The sequence below is a fragment of the Bos javanicus genome, chromosome 20 (assembly GCF_032452875.1).
Source record: "Bos javanicus breed banteng chromosome 20, ARS-OSU_banteng_1.0, whole genome shotgun sequence".
Classification (NCBI taxonomy): domain Eukaryota; kingdom Metazoa; phylum Chordata; class Mammalia; order Artiodactyla; family Bovidae; genus Bos; species Bos javanicus.
The window spans coordinates 37,986,581-38,008,980 of NC_083887.1; the positions used below are offsets into that span (position 1 = coordinate 37,986,581).

Here is a 22,400-nt window from a genome sequence, read left to right on the forward strand (position 1 = left end):
CTTTGGAATTCAGTTCACCTGGTTGGTTTGCCAACTTGGCTCATTTATTAAAGATGGCTTCAAAAGATATTATGCCTTTTTTGCATTTTTAGAGTGGGAGTTAACGTTCTCTTGTATTCTATCTATATCCCAAGCTGAATTGTCCTTATACCTGAAATCGTTTAATGTGGAATTAATGCTTATCTTTCGAAGATTTAAATTTTGACTGGTGGTACTGTTGACTTTCATTACTCACATCTGGTTCTGTTCTAATTCTTTTGATTTTTCATTGTTTGGATCTCGAGTTGTCTCCTAGTTCTTAGGCACATATTTAATTTAACAAAGCCTGTGTGATGAATCATTAGGTCTAGTTGAAAATTTTTTATTCACTTTCAGAGTCAGGTTTTGACAAAATATCTGTGTTCTCTTGTTCAGTTGATACCAATCTTTCCTTCCTATCTCCCCCACCTGCCTTTTGGAAAATATTTGGGATGGGATGTTTCAGATTCCAAAATGATCTTAACCTCTAAATTTTCTACTTAAAGTGTGTTTAGTCTGAAAAATTATTATCAGCCATAAAGTACTTAGGAAATAGTACTCCAAGTCAGTAACATAAATAGTACTCAGTCCCGACCAATTCTTTTCCACCCATGGACTGCAGCATATCAGGCTTCCCTGTCTTTCACCATCTCCTGGAGCTTGCTCAAACTCATGTCCTTTGAGTCAGTGATGCCATCCAACTGTCTCATCCTCTGTTGTCCCCTTCTCTTGCCTTCAGTCTTTCCCAGCATCAGGGTCTTTTCCAGTGAGTCGGCTCTTTGCATCAGGTGGCCAAAGTATTGGAGCTTCAGCATGAGTCCTTACAATGAATATTCAGGGTTGATTTCCTTTAGGATTGGCTGGTTGGATCTCTTTGCAGTTCAAGGGACTCCAGGAGTCTTCTCCAGCCCCATAGTTCAAAAACATCAGTTCTTCGGCACTCAGCTTTCTTTATGGTCCAACTCTCACATAGTGTTTTGATGATTGGTAAAATACTGAGTTGAAACTTTATGAGCTGGTCTTTTCAAAGGTAGACTGTGCCTGCTTATCAGGTACTAAAATTTGAGTGAATGGATTGGCATTTTGATTTTTGAGTAAAACCTACTTTTGCTACTGTGGTGTTAATGTCCACTTATGATGTTAATAGCTTTATGTCTCCTTTTCCTTTCTAATCACGTGAAACTAAATTTTGATTTGCCTCTAAATTTTAGTGGTTTTTTTTTCTTCTTAGCCTAAACACACTGTTTAAATAAACAGTAGTATTTCAGAAGGACCATTGTTCTTGTCAAAGAAATATTTGCCCTTTTGTCCCTGATTGTGTTTTTGCATAGCTACACCTCATCGCAGTTCAGCTGCTGCTGCTGCTGCTAAGTCGCTTCAGTCGTGTCCGACTCTGTGCAACCCCATAGACGGCAGCCCACCAGGCTCCCCCATTCCTGGTATTCTCCAGGCAAGAACACTGGAGTGGGTTGCCATTTCCTTCTCCAATGCAGGAAAGTGAAAAGTGAAAGTGACGTCGCTCAGTTGTGCCCGACTCTTAGCGACCCCATGGACTGCAGCCTACCAGGCTCTTCCATCCATGGGATTTTCCAGGCAAGAGTACTGGAGTGGGGTGCCATTGCAGTTCAGCATATGATTCATTTTGATTCACCTCCATTTTGATAATTTGCCTAGAAAAATGGATGATATTGGTGTGTCAAGTGCTCCTCTTGACGTGGCTTTGAGGTGTGTTCTGACTCTTCACAAGGGACAGAACACGATAGATAGATGAAAGGGTGTTTGGTCAACTTGTACACCCAGAGAGGTAATCTTACTTTGTCAGGCGAGGCAAGGAGAGCAATTTCTGTGAGCATGAAGCTTGTGTTTTGTTTTACAGGAATAAATGTGACACAAACTGTCATAACCACAAAGAATGAGAAGCAAAAGGGCTTTGGTATCCGCTCATTGGTTTTTTGGGGGGCATGGGGGCTGAGGTGGGAGACCATTTAGGGTAGAGCTATGCTTTGAGACCATTGAGGCAACTAGTTATCTTCTAGAAGCACAAGGCATGAAGGAGGTGGAGATTAGCAACTGGCATTTGTTGAAGACCTACTATGGAACTCTTATTTGGTGTTTTATAATTCATTTGCTCATGATAGCAATGTGTGTGAGGTGATCATATGTTCTCATTTAAGAGCAAAAATGCCTAAAATTACAGAATTATTAGAGTTGGGATTTGGAATCCAGGTTTCCCATGATATATAATAAAACATTTGTGTTTTAAAATAGTTCTAACTCTAGGCACTTAATAACACCACAGCAAAAATTTTCATTGTCTAGTTGCTATGTATTTTGCTTTTGTATTACTACACTGATTTTTAATTGTATTAAAATTACAAAAATGCGTGTTTATTAGTTTAAATTAAAAGCACACACATACAAAAGAAAGCACAAGGAAAATAGAAGAAAGTATAAGTCATCTCTTCAGCACTTTGTGACAACTGCTGTTAGTATTTTGATGTATATTTGTCCACGCATATATGTGTGTTTCTTTTGTATACTCCCTAAGATCCTACTTAAAATCTCTAAAATGTCCCTCTGGATCTCATCTTTCTTCTAGACTGAAGGAATCTGGTGGGCTTCTTTCATCACTGTCTTTCTGTTAGGTGGTCCTTGACTCTGTCACAGATTCCTGCTACCATAGGTCACGGCTAGGTCAGCAAGATTAGTGATGTATGAAACCCTTTGTCAAAAAGATAATGGACAGCAATGAGACTGGTGGATATTCTTAAGACTTCCTGAATTATTTAGTACAAATATTTAAGTTGTTTCTGTGTTTCTAATGTTTAAATAATGTTGCTATGAAAAATAATATTGTAGATAAATTTTTACCTCATTTTGTTTTTTCTCTAAGTTATTTGAAGAAGAGTTGCTAAGACAAAGGCTATGTACCTTTTTTAAGATCTTTGATCAGATCAGATCAGATCAGTCACTCAGTCATGTCTGACTCTTTGCGACCCCATGAATCGCAGCATGCCAGGCCTCCCTGTCCATCACCAACTCCCGGAGTTCACTCAGATTCACGTCCATCGAGTCAGTGATGCCATCCAGCCATCTCATCCTCTGTCGTCCCCTTCTCCTCCTGCCCCCAATCCCTCCCAGCATCAGAGTCTTTCCAATGAGTCAACTCTTGGAACGAGGTGGCCAAAGTACTGGAGTTTCAGCTTTAGCATCATTCCTTCCAAAGGAATCCCAGGGCTGATCTCCTTTAGAATGGACTGGTTGGATCTCCTTGCAGTCCAAGGGACTCTCAAGAGTCTTCTCCAACACCACAGTTCAAAAGCATCAATTCTTCAGCGCTCAGCCTTCTTCACAGTCCAACTCTCACATCCATACATGACCACAGGAAAAACCATAGCCTTGACTAGACGGATCTTTGTTGGCAAAATAATGTCTCTGCTTTTGAATATGCTGTCTAGGTTGGTCATAACTTTCCTTCCAAGGTGTAAGCGTCTTTTAATTTCTTGGCTGCAGTCACCATCTGCAGTGATTTTGGAGCCCAGAAAAATAAAGTCTGACACTGTTTCCCCATCTATTTCCCATGAAGTGGTGGGACCGGATGCCATGATCCTCGTTTTCTGAATGTTGAGCTTTAAGCCAACTTTTTTACTCTCCACTTTCACTTTCATCAAGAGGCTTTTGAGTTCCTCTTCATTTTCTGCCATAAGGGTGGTGTCATCTCCATATCTGAAGTTATTGATATTTCTCACGGCAATCTTGATTCCAGCTTGTGTTTCTTCTAGTCCAGCGTTTCTCATGATGTACTCTGCATATAAGTTAAATAAACAGGGTGACAATATACAGCCTTGACAAACTCCTTTTCCTATTTGGAACCAGTATGTTGTTCCATGTCCAGTTCTAACTGTTGCTTCCTGACCCGCATACAGATTTCTCAAGAGGCAGGTCAGGTGGTCTGGTATTCCCATCTCTTTCAGAATTTTCCACAGTTTATTGTGATCCACACAGTCAAAGGCTTTGGCATAGTCAATAAAAAAGAAGTAGATGTTTTTCTGGAACCCTCTTGCTTTTTCGATGATCCAGCGGATGCTGGCAATTTGATCTCTGGTTCCTCTGCCTTTTCTAAAACCAGCTTGAACATCAGGAAGTTCACGGTTCACATATTGCTGAAGCCTGGCTTGGAGAATTTTGAGCATTACTTTACTAGTGTGGGAGATGAGTGCAATTGTGTGGTAGTTTGAGCATTCTTTGGCATTGCCTTTTTTGGGATTGGAATGAAAACTGACTTTTTCCAATTCTGTGGCCATTGCTGAGTTTTCCAAATTTGCTGGCATATTGAGTGCAGCACTTTCACAGCATCATCTTTCAGGATTTGGAATAGCTCAACTGGAATTCCATCACCTCCACTAGCTTTGTTCGTAGTGATGCTTTCTAAGGCCCACTTGACCTCACATTCCAGGATGTCTGGCTCTAGGTTAGTGATCACACCATGATGATTATCTGAGTCGTGATTCTTCTGTGTATTCTTGCCATCTCTTCTTAATATCTTCTGCTTCTGTTAGGTCCATACCATTTCTGTCCTTTATCAAGCTCATCTTTGTACGAAATGTTCCTTTGGTATCTCTGATTTTCTTGAAGAGATCCCTAGTCTTTCCCATTCTGTTGTTTTCCCCTATTTCTTTGCATTGATTGCTGAAGAAGGCTTTCTTATCTCTTCTTGCTATTCTTTGGAACTCTGCATTCAGATGTTTATATCTTTCCTTTTCTCCCTTGCTTTTCGCTTCTCTTCTTTTCACAGCTGTTTGTAAGGCCTCCCCAGATAGCCATTTTGCTTTTTTGCATTTCTTTTCTATGGGAATGGTCTTGATCCCTGTCTCCTGTACAATGTCACGAACCTCATTCCATAGTTCATCAGGCACTCTATCTATCAGATCTAGGCCCTTAAATCTATTTCTCACTTCCACTGTATAATCAAAAGGGATTTGATTTCTGTCATACCTGAATGGTCTAGTGGTTTTCCCTGCTTTCTTCAATTTCAGTCTGAATTTGGCAATAAGGAGTTCATGGTCTGAGCCACAGTCAGCTCCTGGTCTTGTTTTTGCCGACTGTATAGAGCTTCTCCATCTTTGGCTGCAAAGAATATAATCAATCTGATTTCGGTGTTGACCATCTGGTGATGTCCATGTATAGAGTCTTCTCTTGTGTTGTTGGAAGAGGGTGTTTGCTATGACCAGTGCATTTTCTTGGCAAAACTCTATTAGTCTTTGCTGCTTCATTCCGTATTCCAAGGCCAAATTTGCCTGTTACTCCAGGTGTTTGTTGACTTCCTACTTTTGCATTCCAGTCCCCTATAATGAAAAGGACATCTTTTTTGGGTATTAGTTCTAAAAGGTCTTGTAGGTTACATACTGCCAAATTTCTGTCCTCCCTGGCAATGAGTTTTTTTAATATGCCAGACTTGAATTGTTCAATCTTTATTTTTATTAGATTTTAATTGACAATTATTTTATGAATTTAATATACAGGTAACTAAATAAGATGGAGAATAAAGTGCCTCCATCTTTGAATAGAAAATTATTCATTTAAAACAACCAAAGCAGGCTATAGGAATTCATAAGGAACCTTGGAAAGTACTATCATTCTGCACTGTAAAAAAAAACAACAAAAAAAAACAGTTCCTCGCTTGAAGTTAGTTACAAGGTCAAAGTATGTACTTTTAAACTATTATTTTCTCATCTCATATTAGGGTAACCCGCAAGTTTCATTTCTAGTTTCATGGGACCCCCCCCTAGGCATAACATTGTGTCAAAACAAGCCAACAAGTATTCAGTTTGAAGAGAAATAGATGGTGTGGTAAACAGAATAATAGAGCCACCAAGGGTATCTATGCCTTAATTCCTGGAACCAGTAAATACGACTATTAATAGATTATTCAGGTGGGCCCAGTGAGGTCAGATGAACCCTTAAATGCAAACCTTTCTCCCAGCTAAGGGCAGAAGAGAAAGTCAGTGTTTTCAAGCCTGAGAAGGATTTGACAAGCCATTACTGGCTCTGAGGTATATAGGGCCGCATGCAAAGACTGGGAAAAAGCCTCTAGAATTAAGGGCAAATGCCACCAAGGAAATAAGGATCTCAGTCCCATAACCATAAAAACTGAATTTTCAGTTCAGTTGCTCAATCATGTCCGACTCTTTGCGACCCCATGGACTGCAGCACACCAGGCCTCCCTGTCTATCACCAACTCCTGGAGTTTACTCAGACTCATATCCATTGAGTCGGTGATGCCAACCAACCGTCTTTACCAACAACCTAAGTGGAAGAACTGTACAAAAAATATCTTTAGGACCCAGATATTAACAATGGTGTGATCATTGACCTAGGGCCAGACATCCTGGAATGTGAGGTCAAGTGGGCCTTAGAAAGCATCAGTATGAACAAAGCTAGTAGAGGTGATGGAATTCCAGTTGAGCTATTTCAAATCCTGATGATGCTGTGAAAGTGCTGCACTCAATATGCCAGCAAATTTGGAAAACTCAGCAGTGGCCACAGGACTGGAAAAGGTCAGTATTTATTCCAATCCCAAAAAAGGCAATGCCAAAGAATGCTCAAACTACCGCACAATTGCACTCATCTCCCACACTAGTAAAGTAATGCTCAAAATTCTCCAAGCCAGGCTTCAGCAATATGTGAACCGTGAACTTCCTGATGTTCAAGCTGGTTTTAGAAAAGGCAGAGGAACCAGAGATCAAATTGCCAGCATCCGCTGGATCATCGAAAAAGCAAGAGGGTTCCAGAAAAACATCTACTTCTTTTTTATTGACTATGCCAAAGCCTTTGACTGTGTGGATCACAATAAACTGTGGAAAATTCTGAAAGAGATGGGAATACCAGACCACCTGACCTGCCTCTTGAGAAATCTGTATGCGGGTCAGGAATCAACAGTTAGAGCTGGACATGGAACAACATACTGGTTCCAAATAGGAAAAGGAGTACGCCAAGACTGTATATTGTCACCCTGCTTATTTAACTTATATGCAGAGTGCATCATGAGTAATGCTGGGCTGGAAGAAGCACAGGCTGGAATCAAGATTGCCAGGAGAAATATCAATAACCTCAGATATGCAGATGACACCACCCTATGGCAGAAAGTGAAGAGAAAGTAAAAAGCCTCTTGATGAAGGTGAAAGAGGAGAGTGAAAAAGTTGGCTTAAAGCTCAACATTCAGAAAACGAAGATCATGGCATCTGGTCCCATCACTTCATGGGAAATAGATGGGGAAACAGTGGAAACCGTGTCAGACTATTTTTTTGGGCTCCAAAATCACTGCAGATGGTGACTGCAGCCATGAAATTGAAAGATGCTTACACCTTGGAAGGAAAGTTATGACCAACCTAGATAGCATATTGAAAAGCAGAGACATTACTTTGCCAAAAAAGGTCCATCTAGTGAAGGCTGTGGTTTTTCCAGTGGTCATGTATGGATGTGAGAGTTGGACTGTGAAGAAAGCTGAGCGCCAAGGAATTGATGCTTTTGAACTGTGGTGTTGGAGAAGACTCTTGAGAGTCCCTTGGACTGCAAGGAGATCCAACCAGTCCATTCTGAAGGAGATCAGCCCTGGGATTCCTTTGGAAGGAATGATGCTAAAGCTGAAACTCCAGTACTTTGGCCACCTCATGCGAAGAGTTGACTCATTGGAAAAGACTCTGATGCTGGGAGGGATTGGGGGCAGGAGGAGAAGGGGATGACAGAGGATGAGATGTCTGGATGGCATCACTGACTCGATGGACGTGAGTCTGAGTGAACTCCGGGAGTTGGTGATGGACAGGGAGGCCTGGCGTGCTGTGATTCATGGGGTCGCAAAGAGTAGGACACGACTGAGTGACTGAACTGAACTGAAGTGATCTTAGAAATTCATTTGTCCCTAGAGTCTCCAGAAAGGAACATCTGCTGACACTTCAATTTCAATCTTGAGAATTCAGTTCAACCAAACTCTGCCTAGATATCTGACCCACTGAAACTGATGTGTGGGTGTTGTTTTAACACCCACACTGAGTTTCTAGTAATTCTTTACAACAGCAATCAGTTCAGTTCAGTCACTCAGCTGTGTCCAACTCTTTGCTACCCCATGGACTGCACCAGGCCTCCCTGTCCATCACCAGCTCCCGGAGTTTACCCAAATTCATGTCCATTGAGTCAGTGATGCCATCCAACCATCTCATCCTCTATTGTTCCCTTCTCCTCCTGCCTTCAATCTTTCCCAACATCAGGGTCTTTTCAAAGGAGTAAGCTCTTCCCATCAGGTGGCCAAAGTATTGGAGTTTCAGCTTCAACATCAGTCTTTTCAATGAACACCCAGGACTGATCTCCTTTAGGATGGACTGGTTGGATCTTCTTGCAGTCCAAGGGACTCTCAAGAGTCTTCTCCAACACCGCAGTTCAAAAGCATCAGTTCTTCGGCACTCTGCTTTCTTTATAGTCCAACTCACACATCCATACATGACTACTGGAAAAACCATAGCCTTGACTAGATGGACCTTTGTTGGCAAAGTAATGTCTTTGCTTTCTAATAGGCTGTCTAGGTTGGTCATAGCTTTTCTTCCAAGGAGCAAGTGTCTTTTAATTTCATGGCTATAGTCACCATCTGCAGTGATTTTGGAGTTCCCCGCCCCCCGCCCAGATAAAGTCAGCCACTGTTTCCACTGTTTACCCATCTATTTCCCATGAAGTGATGGAGCTGAATGCCATGATCTTAGTTTTTTTAATGTTAAGCTTTAAGCCAACTTTTTCACTCTCCACTTTCACTTTCATCGAGAGGCTCTTTAGTTCTTTGCTTTCTGCCATAAGGGTGGTGTCATCTGCATATCTGAAGTTATTGATATTTCTCCTGGAAATCTTGATTCCAGCTTGTGCTTCCTCTAGCCCAGCCTTTCTCATGATGTACTCTGCATATAAGTTAAATAAGCAGGGTGACAATATACAGTCTTGGCGTACTCCTTTTCCTATTTGGAACCAGTCCATTGTTCCATGTCCAGTTCTAACTGTTGCTTCCTGACCCGCATACAGATTTCTCAAGAGGCAGGTCAGGTGGTCTGGTATTCCCATCTCTTTCAGAATTTTCCACAGTTTATTGTGATCCACACAGGCAAAGGCTTTGGCATAGTCAATAAAGCAGAAGTAGATGTTTTTCTGAAACCCTCTTGCTTTTTCAATGATCCAGCGGATGCTGGCAATTTGATCTCTGGTTCCTCTGCCTTTTCTAAAACCAGCTTGAACATCAGGAAGTTCACGGTTCACGTATTGCTGAAGCCTAGCTTGGAGAATTTTGAGCATTACTTTACTAGCGTGTGAGATGAGTGCAGTTGTGCGGTAGTCTGAGCATTCTTTGGCATTGCATTTCTTAGGGATTGGGATGAAAACTGACCTTTTCCAGTCCTGTGGCCACTGCCGAGTTTTCCAAATTTACTGGCATATTGAGTGCAGCACTTTCACAGCATCAGTTTTAGGATTTGAAGTAGCTCAACTGGAGTTCCATCACCTCCACTAGCTTTGTTCGTACTGATGCTTTCTAAGGCCCACTTGACTTCACATTCCAGGATGTCTGGCTCTAGGTGCGTGATCACACCATGATGATCATCTGGGTCGTGAAGATCTGTTTTATACAGTTCTGTGTATTCTTGCCACCTCTTGTTAATATCTTCTGCTTCTGTTAGGTCCATACCATTTCTGTCCTTTATCGAGCCCATCTTTGTATGAAATGTTCCCTTGGCATCTCTGATTTTCTTGAAGAGATCTCTAGTGTTTCCCATTCTATTGTTTTCGTCTGTTTCTTTGCAGAATCACTGAAGAAGGCTTTCTTATCTCTTGTTGCTATTCTTTGGAACTCTGCATTCAGACGGGCAACAGCAATAGGAGACACATACACTGAGTATGGGAAGAAATGTAACCAAATCATTTCTTTATTACTAGAATAAAGGATCCATAATTCTGCTTATTCATCTGTAACATTAAAAGTAGTATGTATCAAGCTGAAAAACTGACAGCCATTATAAAAGAATAATTAGTAACTATCAGAAAGTTTGTAACTGATTGTGTTTGCTTAAACTATTGTCTTACTACCTAATTATTATTAAGGTCTCCATGTATTTCATTATTGTTCATTCATTCTTATTTTTATGCATATTATGTAAAAATACATGAATCTAGTTTTTCTCTTAATGTTATGGTAGTTTTCTAATGTTATTAAATAATCTTAAATATCATTTCTTATACTTCAGTAACATTCCATCATTTCATTCTGCTATGCTTTAGCATCTCCTTGCTTATCTCTGATATTCATTCTTTTTTTCTACGGTTGTCATACTCCTTGTGTTGAACAATTTCAGGCAAAATAAATATCTAAGTCAAACCGTAAAAGGATTTTCATATGGTAATTATATTTAGTAAATTCACACTGAATAATATTTTTCTTAAAAGAGCTGTATCTTAAAGATGGTAATGGTTTTCCTAAGCATATTCTACATCTGGCTGTCACTTAACCTATTCCTGGCTTAAAAATAAGATTTGGAATACCGTAATGATACAAGATTTTCCTTTGATATTGAAATTTGAAATTTTGAGTAGTAGTTAGTAATGAGCAGAATTTTAAGCCTTTTGAGTTGTAATATTGTTGTATAGTTGCTAAGTTATGTTTGAGTCCTTTGTGACCCCCATGGACTGTAGCTTACCAGTCTCCTCTGTCCTTGGGAATTCACAGGCAAGAAGACTAGACCGGGTTGCCATTTCCTTCTCCAGGGGATCTTCCCAATCTAGGGGTTGAACCCACGTGGAAGATCCCCTGGAGAAGGGAAAGGCTACCCACTCCAGTATTCTGGCCTGGAGAATTCCATAGACTTATAGTCCATGGGGTCTCAAAGAGTCAGACATGACTGAGTGACTTTCACTTTACTCTTTACTGCTGCATTGGCAGGAAGATTCTTTACCACTGAGCCCTTGAGGGAAGCCCTCAGGGAAGCCCTTGAGTTGTAATAAATATATGTAAAATCAATTTTGGAGACAATAGTGGGTGTTATGTTACTTTTGAAGTTATCAGTAATAAAAAAAATAGTGTAGGTACCATAGTATACAGTAATGTTTTTTATTCATTTACTTATTCACTAGACATATTTTTTGAATAGCAACTATATGCCAGAGACTATAATATAGACATGGAGTACAGTACTGAATAAAACAGTGAAGCCTCTGCTCTCATGGGGCTTCCCAGGTGACGCAGTGGTAAAGAATCTGCCTGCCAATACAAGAGATGCAAGAGACTTGGGTTCGATTCCTAGGTCAGGAAGATCCCCTGGAGTAGGAAATGGCTACCCACTCCAGTATTCTTGCCTGGAAAAATCCATGGACAGAGGAGGCTGGTGGGCTACAGTTCGTGGGGTTGCAAAGAGTCAAGACACAACTGAGCATGCCTGCCCTCTGCTCTCATGGAGAGAGAGAGAGTGTGTGTTGATGTGTGTGTGGTGGGGGTTGTTACAGGGAAACAATAAAGAACATACATTGTATCAGGTAGATAACTGCTTTTAAGTAAAATATAGAGGTAATGGAAATAGAGAATGACAAATCGGTTTCTATTTTAGATACTTAAGAATGAAAATATTGGTTGAAATCCACAGAGGGATGGAAGGAAACTACTTCAGTAATATAAAGAAATAATAAATAAATAGTTTATTAAATATGATTTTCATTTGTGATATTCCATATAAGGGTATTTCTTATATAAATTTAAATTTAGCCTATAAAGTACTCAGACTTTCTTTATTCTTTTAATAACTAACTTTGATTGGGAATGTTTGTTAATTTGACATATTTTATTGATTCTACCTTATTTTATTTAGGTGGATTGCATCATGGTACTGATTCTCTATGTTAAGATGTTGATTTTTCCTTGGGACATTGTAGTTAGTCCATAGACAACCAGAAATGCCTGACATTGATTTTATAGAGGTGGAAAGCACATATATTGTCTTCAGTTAGTAAAAGTAAAGTATTTTATAAGACTAGAGAAATATCAGATAAACAATTTTATGATGTCTGTACCATCAACATTTAAAATTAAAATATTTTTAAATATATAACTTTATTCACTAATCATTGATAAATTTTTCTGCCTATAAAATAGGTGAAGTAACTTTAAAGACAATAAGATTTATATAGATAGATGGAAAAGATAAGTATATTTTGTGGCACAGGAGATGAAAGAATTTCAAGTCCTGAAATTTAGACAAGATTCATATGAAAGAAAAATACTGCTTCAAACAAAGGAAATGTTACTTTCAAATGGTCTCTCTCTTTCTGTTTCTCCCTCCCTCTCTTCTAGAAAATCTGAAGTAATGATTATGGATGACTTAGAAACCTTTATTTTACAAAATATCTAATTTCATAGGATCAGTAAATAGTGTATTTATATAAAATATTGTTAGGATTTATAATATTAAGGAACAACTCCAAGTGACACTGTATTTAAACTGTTCATATCTAGTATTCTTACTTTGTAATATTTTTGGAACTAGTGTGATTTTTGCTAAAATAATTTTTTTCCTAAAAATATAATTTATGCAAAATTTTCAACATATGCTTTAAAACACAGAAGTACTTGAGAATAGGGTTTATCCTTTTATTTTACTCAGAGTCAGGTGTAAAGCCTGACAGTTTTCTAAAGAATTTATTAGTACATGAATAAAAAATAATTGGGAAATTTCCAAGTGGTCATTTCATATGTTAACACTGCCTTATTTTTTTTCTTCTTGGCTTATAGAAATGATCCAGGCCTATATGTGAATTACTTTGGTGAATCAGAGGAAACATTGAATAATGAGTGGTGCAGCTCTGGGACTCGAGATTGTTTTTGTCTTTTTCCTGGCATTATTCCTACTTCATCGTTATGGAGACTTTAAGAAGCAGCATAGACTTGTCATTGTTGGAACACTGCTAGCTTGGTATCTCTGCTTTCTGATTGTCTTTATACTCCCTCTGGATGTTAGTACGGTAAGAGGTGAAACTAATTTTCACAATTTAAAAGGCAGTTGTAATCAGACAGTATGTTTGAGATATGTTTTTAAGACAGCTCAGTTATATAAAAGTTAATTTTAATCAAGTGTTATTATATGAATTTGATCACTAAAAAGCATAGCCAGGAAGGTAATTTTGGGTAAAGAGCTTGATACATCCCAATATCCCTTAAGTACTTGGTAACTTTTTGGTTTTCATTTTTAAACCGTGCCTTTATTGCTTTAGACAATATACAACCGGTGCAAACATGCTGCTGCAAACTCAAGCCCTCCTGAGGGTAGCAACATGACAGGATTGTATGCAACTGCTACCCCAGTCCCAAGGTACTTTCTTCCTTTTTTAAAAAAAATGTTGTAGGGGGCAATTTGTTTAAAAATTGTCAGTTTTAGCATCTGGATTTTATATTTATAAGTTTATCCTCATTCTCTACTCACCTCCCTTCATCCTTTGCTAATAGACTTTTCATTACCTGTATCCTATTTAAATTTTAATCTTGAGTACATTTTAAATATTTATTGGCATTCAAGACCTCTCAGTAGATGCTAATAGAAACTTGGAGAAGACCTGATTTTTTTAGTGCCTTACTAAGAATAGATTTCCAAAAGCTGTTTTTCCTCTCCAGTAAAAAAAATGGGGTGTGCATTTTCTTGTTTTCCTAATCTGCAAGGTTGTAATGAAGGAAGAGGAGGTTATTCTGTACATAGGATATTCCTTTGATATATGTGCATCCTTTAAAAACATTATGGTTTTAGACTGAGAATAAAGTTCAAATTATCAAAAGGTTATATTAAATTCATATCAAACTTCCCAGTAAAAAACTAATAAGTATTGGCTGTAGCTGTTACCAGTGCTTTAAGTAGTATTATATACTTTTTTATGCAGCTTTTGTTTATTTTTAAATCAAAGTTACATAAGGGTGAATTTTAAATGTAGTAGTTATTCCCTTTTGAAACACCACTGTGGATTGTTAGAAGCCCTTGGACTAAAGAATAGCTTTACAATTTAGGAATGCTGACTATTGTGAAAGAATCTATAGTCAGATACACATGTTTTCAGAAAATTCAAACAGAATTATGTATAGATGCTGGCATCTGTCTGCATAGGACATATGCTATAGTGACTGATAAGTTAGGGTTCCAGTTTCTAGGACTTAATCACCTAATAACTTGTTTTTCTTGTCACTGTAACCAACCCAATGAAGTGAGTGTATATTTTAAAGGTAATCATCTCAAGAGTTTGATTTCATAATGCATTTACTTTTAAAGCTGTCACTTGATTAGTCTATTAATACATTATGTCCTCTTTTTATTCAAAGACTTAAAAAAATTGAAAATTGAAACGCATTCCTCCTTAAAACAGTTTTGTTCTCTTTGTGTGTATTTTGACAGTATTGAATTTTAATTTTCTATAAAATTTTACAAATTAGAATCCATAATTTAAAGTTGAATGTAAGTAAACTTTGCCAACACAAATTAATTGTGCAATTCATTTAAGTAGCATTTGATTAATTGGCTTTAAATTGTTATTAGCCAACATCCGTGTTTCAAGCCATGGAGTTACATTCCTGATGGAATCATGCCAATTTTCTGGAGGGTAGTATATTGGACTTCACAATTTTTAACATGGTAAGTGGTGGTGAAGGATAAAATTTTCGATATTTTGGCTAAATTTTAAAAAGTGATTATTTTTTCAGTGAACTTTCATGTTTTAAAACTTATTTATGTCATATTTTCCCTTATATCTATATGCTTTCTCTCCTCATTCAGGTCTGTCTTATCTTAAAAGGAATGAAAAGAAATAAATAACAAGAAATAGAAAGCAGAGACAACAAATTCTCCTTGTCACCATTTCCTTTTTGTACTGCCTTCTTTCTGGACCTTCTTCAATTCAGTTTTCTTCAAGTCCCATTATTATGTGAAACTGGTCTCTTGCTAAGGTCATCATTAACCCCTGGTTTTCTGTGTGCTTAGTGCAAACTTCTGAATTTCCTTTATGTGCTCCATTTCTGTGGCCCATTTTCTAAATGTTGGTATTCCCAAGGGTCCCATCTTTGGTCATCTTGTTATCTGACTCTCCCTGAAAAACTGTAAATTATAGCCATGGTTTCATTAACCTGTGATGCATTCTAAATCTTTTTTTTTTCCTACCCAATATAGCTTTGTCTTTCTGCTGCGCTCCAGACTCATTCATACTTTTTCCACTGCCTATTGAGCATTTTATAATAGATATAATACAAGTAAACTGGAGGTGGAGAACATGGCAAGAGAAAAATCACACAGCGAGTATAGCATGCCTGTAGCATGCACATTGAACTCGGCTAGTTCTTCAACATTGCCAAACTTTGGACCCTTTGAGTTTCTCATCTGTTTGCTCTTCATTCTCCACAACAAATCTTTCCAGTTCCTGCAAACCTCAGCAGTGATTGTGACTCTGTCTCTTACATCCTAGAAACAGCCACCTTCTCTCCTTGCAGATGACTTTACTTTCTGCCATCCAGTGAAAAAGGAATCATCAGATGGCAGCTCTTTTCAGCTTTTCACCAACAAACCTATCTACCTATCCTTTCTTTCCTTCCCTCCAAGAATGTAAGAGTCATTCTTAAAGTTAATCCCTCTTCCTGAAATAATGGACCTATCTCCTTCAGCTCTTGTTAGAAAACTCAGGTCAGAACCCTTTCCAACTTTCTGTCTTCCCCTTGATGATCTACTCATCACTGCTGTGTTTTTTTAGAGAGACTTTTTAAAAAAGTATAAATTAGTACAGAAAATCCCACAGACTGTATTTAGTTTGACTTTTCTTCAAAGTGAATACACCCATATAATGAGCACTCAGATTGTGATATAGAACATTAATAATATCCCCAGAAGCTTCCCACATACCTCTCTCCCAGTCATTACGCTCCCCAAAGGTAACACATGATTCTGACTTCTGTTACCATAGATTAGTTTTGCCTGCTTTTTCAGCTTTATAAATATGGACTTATACAGTATGTACCTTTTTGCTTCTCTTTTTGCTCATATAATTTGGAAGATTCTTCTGTATTGTATGTCTCAGTATTCTTATTTTTTTTTTTTTTATTTCTGTAAAGGGTTCTACTTTTTGAATATACCATAGTTTATCCTACATAGCCAAACTTCTAGAATTGTCTGCATTTTGTGTCTCCATTTGCTCACTGCTTATTCTTTCCACAACCCATTGAACCCTGTTTTCTGTTCTCCCTTCTCCACTTACACATACAGGCTCTTAATTTATTGACCTCTTGGCGCCTTTGATTTTACTGTTTCCTCTCTCTACTTTCAAACACTTTCTTCTCCATGTACTTCTTTGTTGTCTTCCATAATTCTTGACTGTTCCCTCAGTCTCCTTTGTTGGCCTTTCCTTCTGTTTGTCTGTCTTTCATTTAAAAGTTGATATTTTTGAGGCGTCAGTCTCAGATCTTTCCTTCTCATTCATTCTATGTATATACACCCTTCCAGATGTTATTTCAGTACATTGATATGGTGATGACTCCAAATCTATCTGTATTTCTGTACTTCCTCCTGAATTCTGAAGCTGGATGGCCAACTACTTCCTGTGCAGCTCCTTTAGGATGTATCCAGGACACTTTCCCCTGACCTTTGGGCTTCCCTGGTGGCTCAGTCAGTTGGTAAATAGTCTACCTGTGATGCAGGAGACCCGGATTCAATCCCTGGGTCGGGAAGATCCTCTGAAGAAGGAAATGGCAACCCACTCCAATATCTTTGCCTGGGAAAGCCCATGGACAGAGGAGCCTGGCGGGCTACAGTCCATGGCATTCCCAGAGTCAAACGACTGAAGGACTAAACCTACCTATACTTCAAAATCAGTATACTGACAGCCACCCTTCTCTCCTGCTTCTTACCACACCACCTTACCCATTCTAAATAGTTAGTTTTGTTCCATTTAAGCCCATTCTCCATGTTGAACCCTTATCAGTCCATAGAAAACAAAAGTTTGGTCATGTCTCCCTTCAGTTAAAGAAAATTATTCCTCACTGTTCTTTGGATGTAATCTAAATAATTCAAAAAAGCTTTAAAAGCCTTTTTCAGATTCCTTATAAGTCAGAGAGTACTGTTGTACTCTCTGTTGATCATTGTTTTTGCTCCCAGGGATATGCTTTTCTCTCCTCAGAATTTAATGTTAGAAAATATTCAGCCCTCTATTATAGTTTGGTTCAGTGTTATTACTCAAAATCATATTGATTCATGAGAAGAACCACACATTAAAATTGATATTTAGATGTTTCCAGTATTTTGAAATTATACAGACATGTCAAGTTTTTTTAATCATATTTTTTCTAATCGTCCAGGATTCTGTTACCTTTCATGCAGTCATATGCAAGATCAGGAGGGTTTTCCATCACTGGGAAGATCAAAACTGCACTAATTGAGAATGCAATCTATTATGGCACCTATTTGCTGATTTTTGGAGCATTTTTAATTTATGTAGCTGTCAACCCACACTTGCACCTAGAATGGTAAGATAAACCATGTTCTTAACATTGTTTCTGTGTACATTTGCATTTTTTTAAATTAAATTTTATTTCATATGCAAGTAAACATTTCATTGGGAAACCTACCATGACATGTTTTATGGGTTCCCCCAAAAGAATATCATAATAATCCATATTACTGAGAAGGAAAATATGGAATAACATCTTTGAATATACATATTAGACAAGAAACTGATGTTTTATCAAAAGGCTATGTTAAAGTGTTAACTCTCATGATTTTTTCCTAGACTTTAAAATTTTGTGTATGACTAAATACCTAGATTTATTTTTCATTGTAAGTTATGAATATTTTCTTTTGTTCTGATTATATTATGAGGGCATATTTCTCTTTAACTTTAGATTTGTCATTCAAATAAAGTTGAAATCTGTGTTATACTTGTGATGTGTTATGATATATGTGAAGAGTCATATCTGAAAAGTTTAGGAATAGAGTAGTAGTGATTATCCTTACTGTTGGATTCTTGAGGTTTGTGTGTGTCTGCTTCAAAACCAAATTCTTTCAGGCTTAAACTTCTGTTCAGTCTTCTCTTGGTTAATATTAAATAAGAAAGTGCCTAATGAAAAATGTATTTTCTTCAGGATATTTTTGCCATGAATTTTCCTAAGATTCTAATTTTAACTCTAATAGAAGCAGTGTTTGCTGTGTCTGTTTCTGCAGCCACACTCTAACTTTTCATTACAACACAGATCATCTACTGTTACTAAAAGAGGAGCTGAGATTTGAAGGTTGAAACCTTTCATATAAAATTGGATCTGTATCGTAGGGCAGTTGTTTTCTGAAAAACCCTTTAACACTAGTTTCATTTTACGTTTTTGTTAGAAAAATTTATCACAGCTATCTGCTTATGTTTTCTCTTTCTAAGGAACCAGCTTCAGACAATTGGGATAGCAGCTGCAAATACATGGGGTCTGTTTCTTCTTGTGTTGTTGTTGGGGTATGGCTTGGTAGAAATTCCTCGCTCATACTGGAATGGTGCAAAAAGAGGTTATCTACTCATGAAAACTTATTTTAAGGCAGCCAAATTGATGACAGAGAAAGCAGATGCAGAAGAGACTTTAGAAGATGTCATGGAGGTAAGCAAGTTAAATCCTGGAGTCAACAGTCATCAAGTTTTATGTATCACTTTTTGTATACACTGTTGGTTTTGTTGGTGGTGGTGGTGTTAACAGGATACTGGTGGACTTTAGATTGAAAAACTGGTGATGTGTAATTCTAAAGAATTTCTCACCCATTCAGATGACTCATTGGCAGTTCAACTTCGTAAGATATCATCTCCATCTAATTGACAAAGATGTAGGGTGAATGTATTTAACAGTGCAGGCTTATGCTTGTCCTGGGGTAACTTTTAATAGTTAAAAGTTGAGACTCAAAAAGTGGTCAAAGTTAGATGATAAGTTACATAGTTACCATGACAGTGGAAATGAAAATTGCAATTAAAGGTTGAGCTTCTTCCTGAATGTTTGACCCAAAATAATCCCACCAAGTATGGAAACCTCTTTAGAGAACAATATTCATGGGAATTTGTATGCCTCAGTTTTGTTTCCTGTCTATAATCTTAATAAGGCACTTCGTTTTGCTTACTTGTAATATGCATATAATTTGAACAAATCTCATAAAGTTATTGAAAGTATAAATTTCAATAATATACATGCAAAATACGACAAAGTGCAAAATTTTGCTGTTTAATAATTTAGTTGATTTTAAAAAAGAATGTAGTCCTCAAATTTTGCTCTTCTATGAAAATATGCTATTCCAATAATGTTATTCTTCAGCTTAAAACTTTATGCTAAAGGCTTTCATTCATTTTAGAGTAGTCTCCAAGATATTGTAATGTGGCCAATCAAAAAATGATTTGACCCATGTTTAGTTTCAGCCTTATGTCAAGCCCCTAAAGTCTTCCTAACACTGGTCAATTTTGGTTCCTCAAACTTATTAATGGTGATGATAATAGCAAATATATAGGCAAACAAATGTATAGACTTATAGACATATTTCCCTATGCTTTTCCAAGCACTTTATATATATTAATACACTCAATTCTCAAAACAGCCTTATAAGGGAAGTTTTTTGTCCTTGTTTCTATAAAGGACAGTGAGACACAGAGAGGGTAAGTTTCCCATGTTCAACACGTTACCGAGTGACGTAGCCAGGCAGTCTGACTCTAGTTCATGCTTTTAGAAAAGGATCAGGCCCTTTTCTGTAAAGGGCCAGATAGTAACTATTTTAGGCTTTTTGTGCCATATGCTCTCTGTTGCAACTGCTTCACTGGCTGGCTGCTTTAGCATGAAAGCAGCCATACCCAATATGAATGAGCAGTGGATGTGTTCAGATAAGAACAGATGGTGGGCTGGAGTGGATCTGGTTTGCCGACCCCTACTCTTAAACATTATGTTCATTGCTTTCTTTGTTCTGTTTTTGAGTGTGGTGTTCCCAGATTCTTGGAACCCTCTTTTCTCCATTCTCTTTCGCTAATTCCTACTTCATTTTCAGTTCTCAATACAAGTGAGAATTCTTCAGGGAAGCCTTCTCTGGTAGTTTCCTGGGGCTGCCATAACAAAGTACATAAACTAGGTGGTTTAAACAACAGAAATTTTTTGTCTCAGAGCTCTAGGGGCTGAAGTCCAAGATCAAGGTGTCAGCATGGTTGGTTCCTTTAGAGGGCTATCGGGAAATTTGTACCACATCTCCTGTCTTCTGATAGTTAACTGACAATCTTTGATGTTCCTTAGCTTGTAGATCTGTCTTTGTATTCACATGATATTCTCCCTGTGTGCCTGTCAGTGTCCAAATTTCCTCTGTTTATAAGGACACCAGTAAGATTAGGGGCCCACTCCATTCCAGTAAGCCTTTTCTTAATTTAACCAGTTAAAGCTGTGAAATCCTATTCCCAGATAAGATTACATTATAAAGTACTGGGTGTTGAGACAACATATGATTTTTGGGGGAACAGAGTTCCAGCCCATAACACCTCCCTTGGTTCTCTAAATTCTTAGATACTCAGCAGCCATTTTTAAGTGAACAAAAGAATGAATACTGATTCTTTGATTGTGGTTGAAAATTTTTATGTTGGCTTTTCAGCATTTATTTATAAAATGTTAAGAACTGTAGCGTTCCTTAGGTGTATGATGGATATTATTATATTTTTCAAAAGAAATTTATATTTGGTAATTTTTATACTTGATATATTTGAAGATTTTTGAAGATTTGAATTTTTAAAAAAATTTGAAGATTTATATTTGATAATAAAATAATTAAAAGATCATTTGATAGCTTTCCCCTCAAAAGTTGATATTAAAATTCAGTTCTTTCTTCTGTTTTTAGGCCTGTTCATTGACCTCAAAATCAACCGCTGCTAAGGCCTTCTGGAGTACTTTGCTCTTACTCTTCAAGCAGTACTCAGGCCATTACTCTCCTGTTAGTCACTGGATTTCTTTCACTTTCCTGAAACTCCTTGTTCTCTTCTGCTTGGAGACTTTCGAACATGCTGTCCCTCTGTCTGGAATATTCTTACTCTTTCCTTTGATTGGCTGACTCCTATCCTCAGTTTAGCTTTTTATCTCAGTTTAAATAATCAGTTCATCAGAAAATTTTCCATGTTAGATTATAGAGCAGTTTTCACACCTTTCTGTTTGAATCATACCTGTTTTCTTCACTCAGCTAAGCTCTTTGATAGGAGCAATGTCTGTTGGTACAGATTATTCATGGGTCTGCGTATTTTAAATTTTGGTGGGTATTGCTAAGTTATTTTCCAAATAGGTTATTTGACATTTTATTGTATATAGGAGGCCTTTCCCCCTACAGTCTTACCTCATTACAGAATAGCAATTTTTTATAATTTTGCAGGAAAACTGTCCTCATCTTAAAAACTTGTAGTTTTTTTAGTGAGATTGAATATTTTTTTCAGTTATTTATTGGCCATTGGCATTTCCTCTATAGCATCCCAAATGCTTCATATATTAAGGATAGTATTTTTTTCCATATATATTTTTTTTTTTCACAGTTTTGTCTATACACCCTATGGTTTCTCTGCCTCCAGTTTTACATCCCTTAAGGCCATTCTCTGCCCTATAATCACAATGTTCTTTTTAATATCCTGGTTGGTTCACTTTTGCCTCCCAGCCTTTGAACATACTGTTTCTTCTTCCTAGAAAAGTGGTTCCAACTTTTCAAAAATTTCCTGTAGTATTACAGGATATTGCGATTCTTTGAGAACTAGTGCTTCTAAAGATTCCCTTCCCTAATGACTTCGTGCCTTTCTTACTCTTTAAATTGTTCATTTAATTATCTCATCACCACACTGTAATCTTAGTGAAAGCCTTACAACACCATGTCTTCCCACTCCACCCTCCAGTATGGATTGTGGTGACCTTTCACCTAGGACAGTGCTGACATATAATGTACTCTTAATCTTAAAAATGTGGAATGAATCGTTAGTTATGACTGCTGAAAGTACTCTGTTGTTGGAAAGGAGCGGGTGCTTTGTGATATTTTTAGTCTGTTCCGCTTCTTCTGTTTTCTTCGCTGCATTTTAGATAATGAGATAATTGAGCTTGAGGAGCAAGGTGGAAGAACAAAGTCTTGTTCTTTTAGAATCTCAAAGTTTGACAGATGGTTCATGAGTTTTTCTAATGCATATTCATCTTTGTATACCAAATGATAAGGCGGTAAATTTAGAAATTTATAGAAAGTGTGAGGGTGTAGATAATTTGTTCTATAATTTTATATTTTTATTTTTGTTATTAAGAACTTTTATTCAGGGAATGGAACTTTATTATATGCTGAGTAATTTAGGTT

General features: G+C 37.5%; 1 protein-coding gene across 5 annotated transcripts in view; it reads left to right on the top strand.

The window, feature by feature from the left end:
* Positions 1-22,400, top strand: part of LMBRD2 (LMBR1 domain containing 2) — a 51,648-nt gene that overhangs the window by 3,971 nt on the left and 25,277 nt on the right. For all 5 annotated transcript variants that reach the window (XM_061393714.1, XM_061393713.1, XM_061393715.1 and 2 more), the window contains exons 2-6: positions 12,821-13,050; positions 13,300-13,397; positions 14,604-14,699; positions 17,402-17,569; positions 18,469-18,679. In XM_061393714.1, coding sequence (XP_061249698.1) covers positions 12,877-13,050; positions 13,300-13,397; positions 14,604-14,699; positions 17,402-17,569; positions 18,469-18,679 — 747 coding nt within the window. In that variant the 5' untranslated portion in view covers positions 12,821-12,876. The remainder of the gene's footprint in view (positions 1-12,820; positions 13,051-13,299; positions 13,398-14,603; positions 14,700-17,401; positions 17,570-18,468; positions 18,680-22,400) is intronic.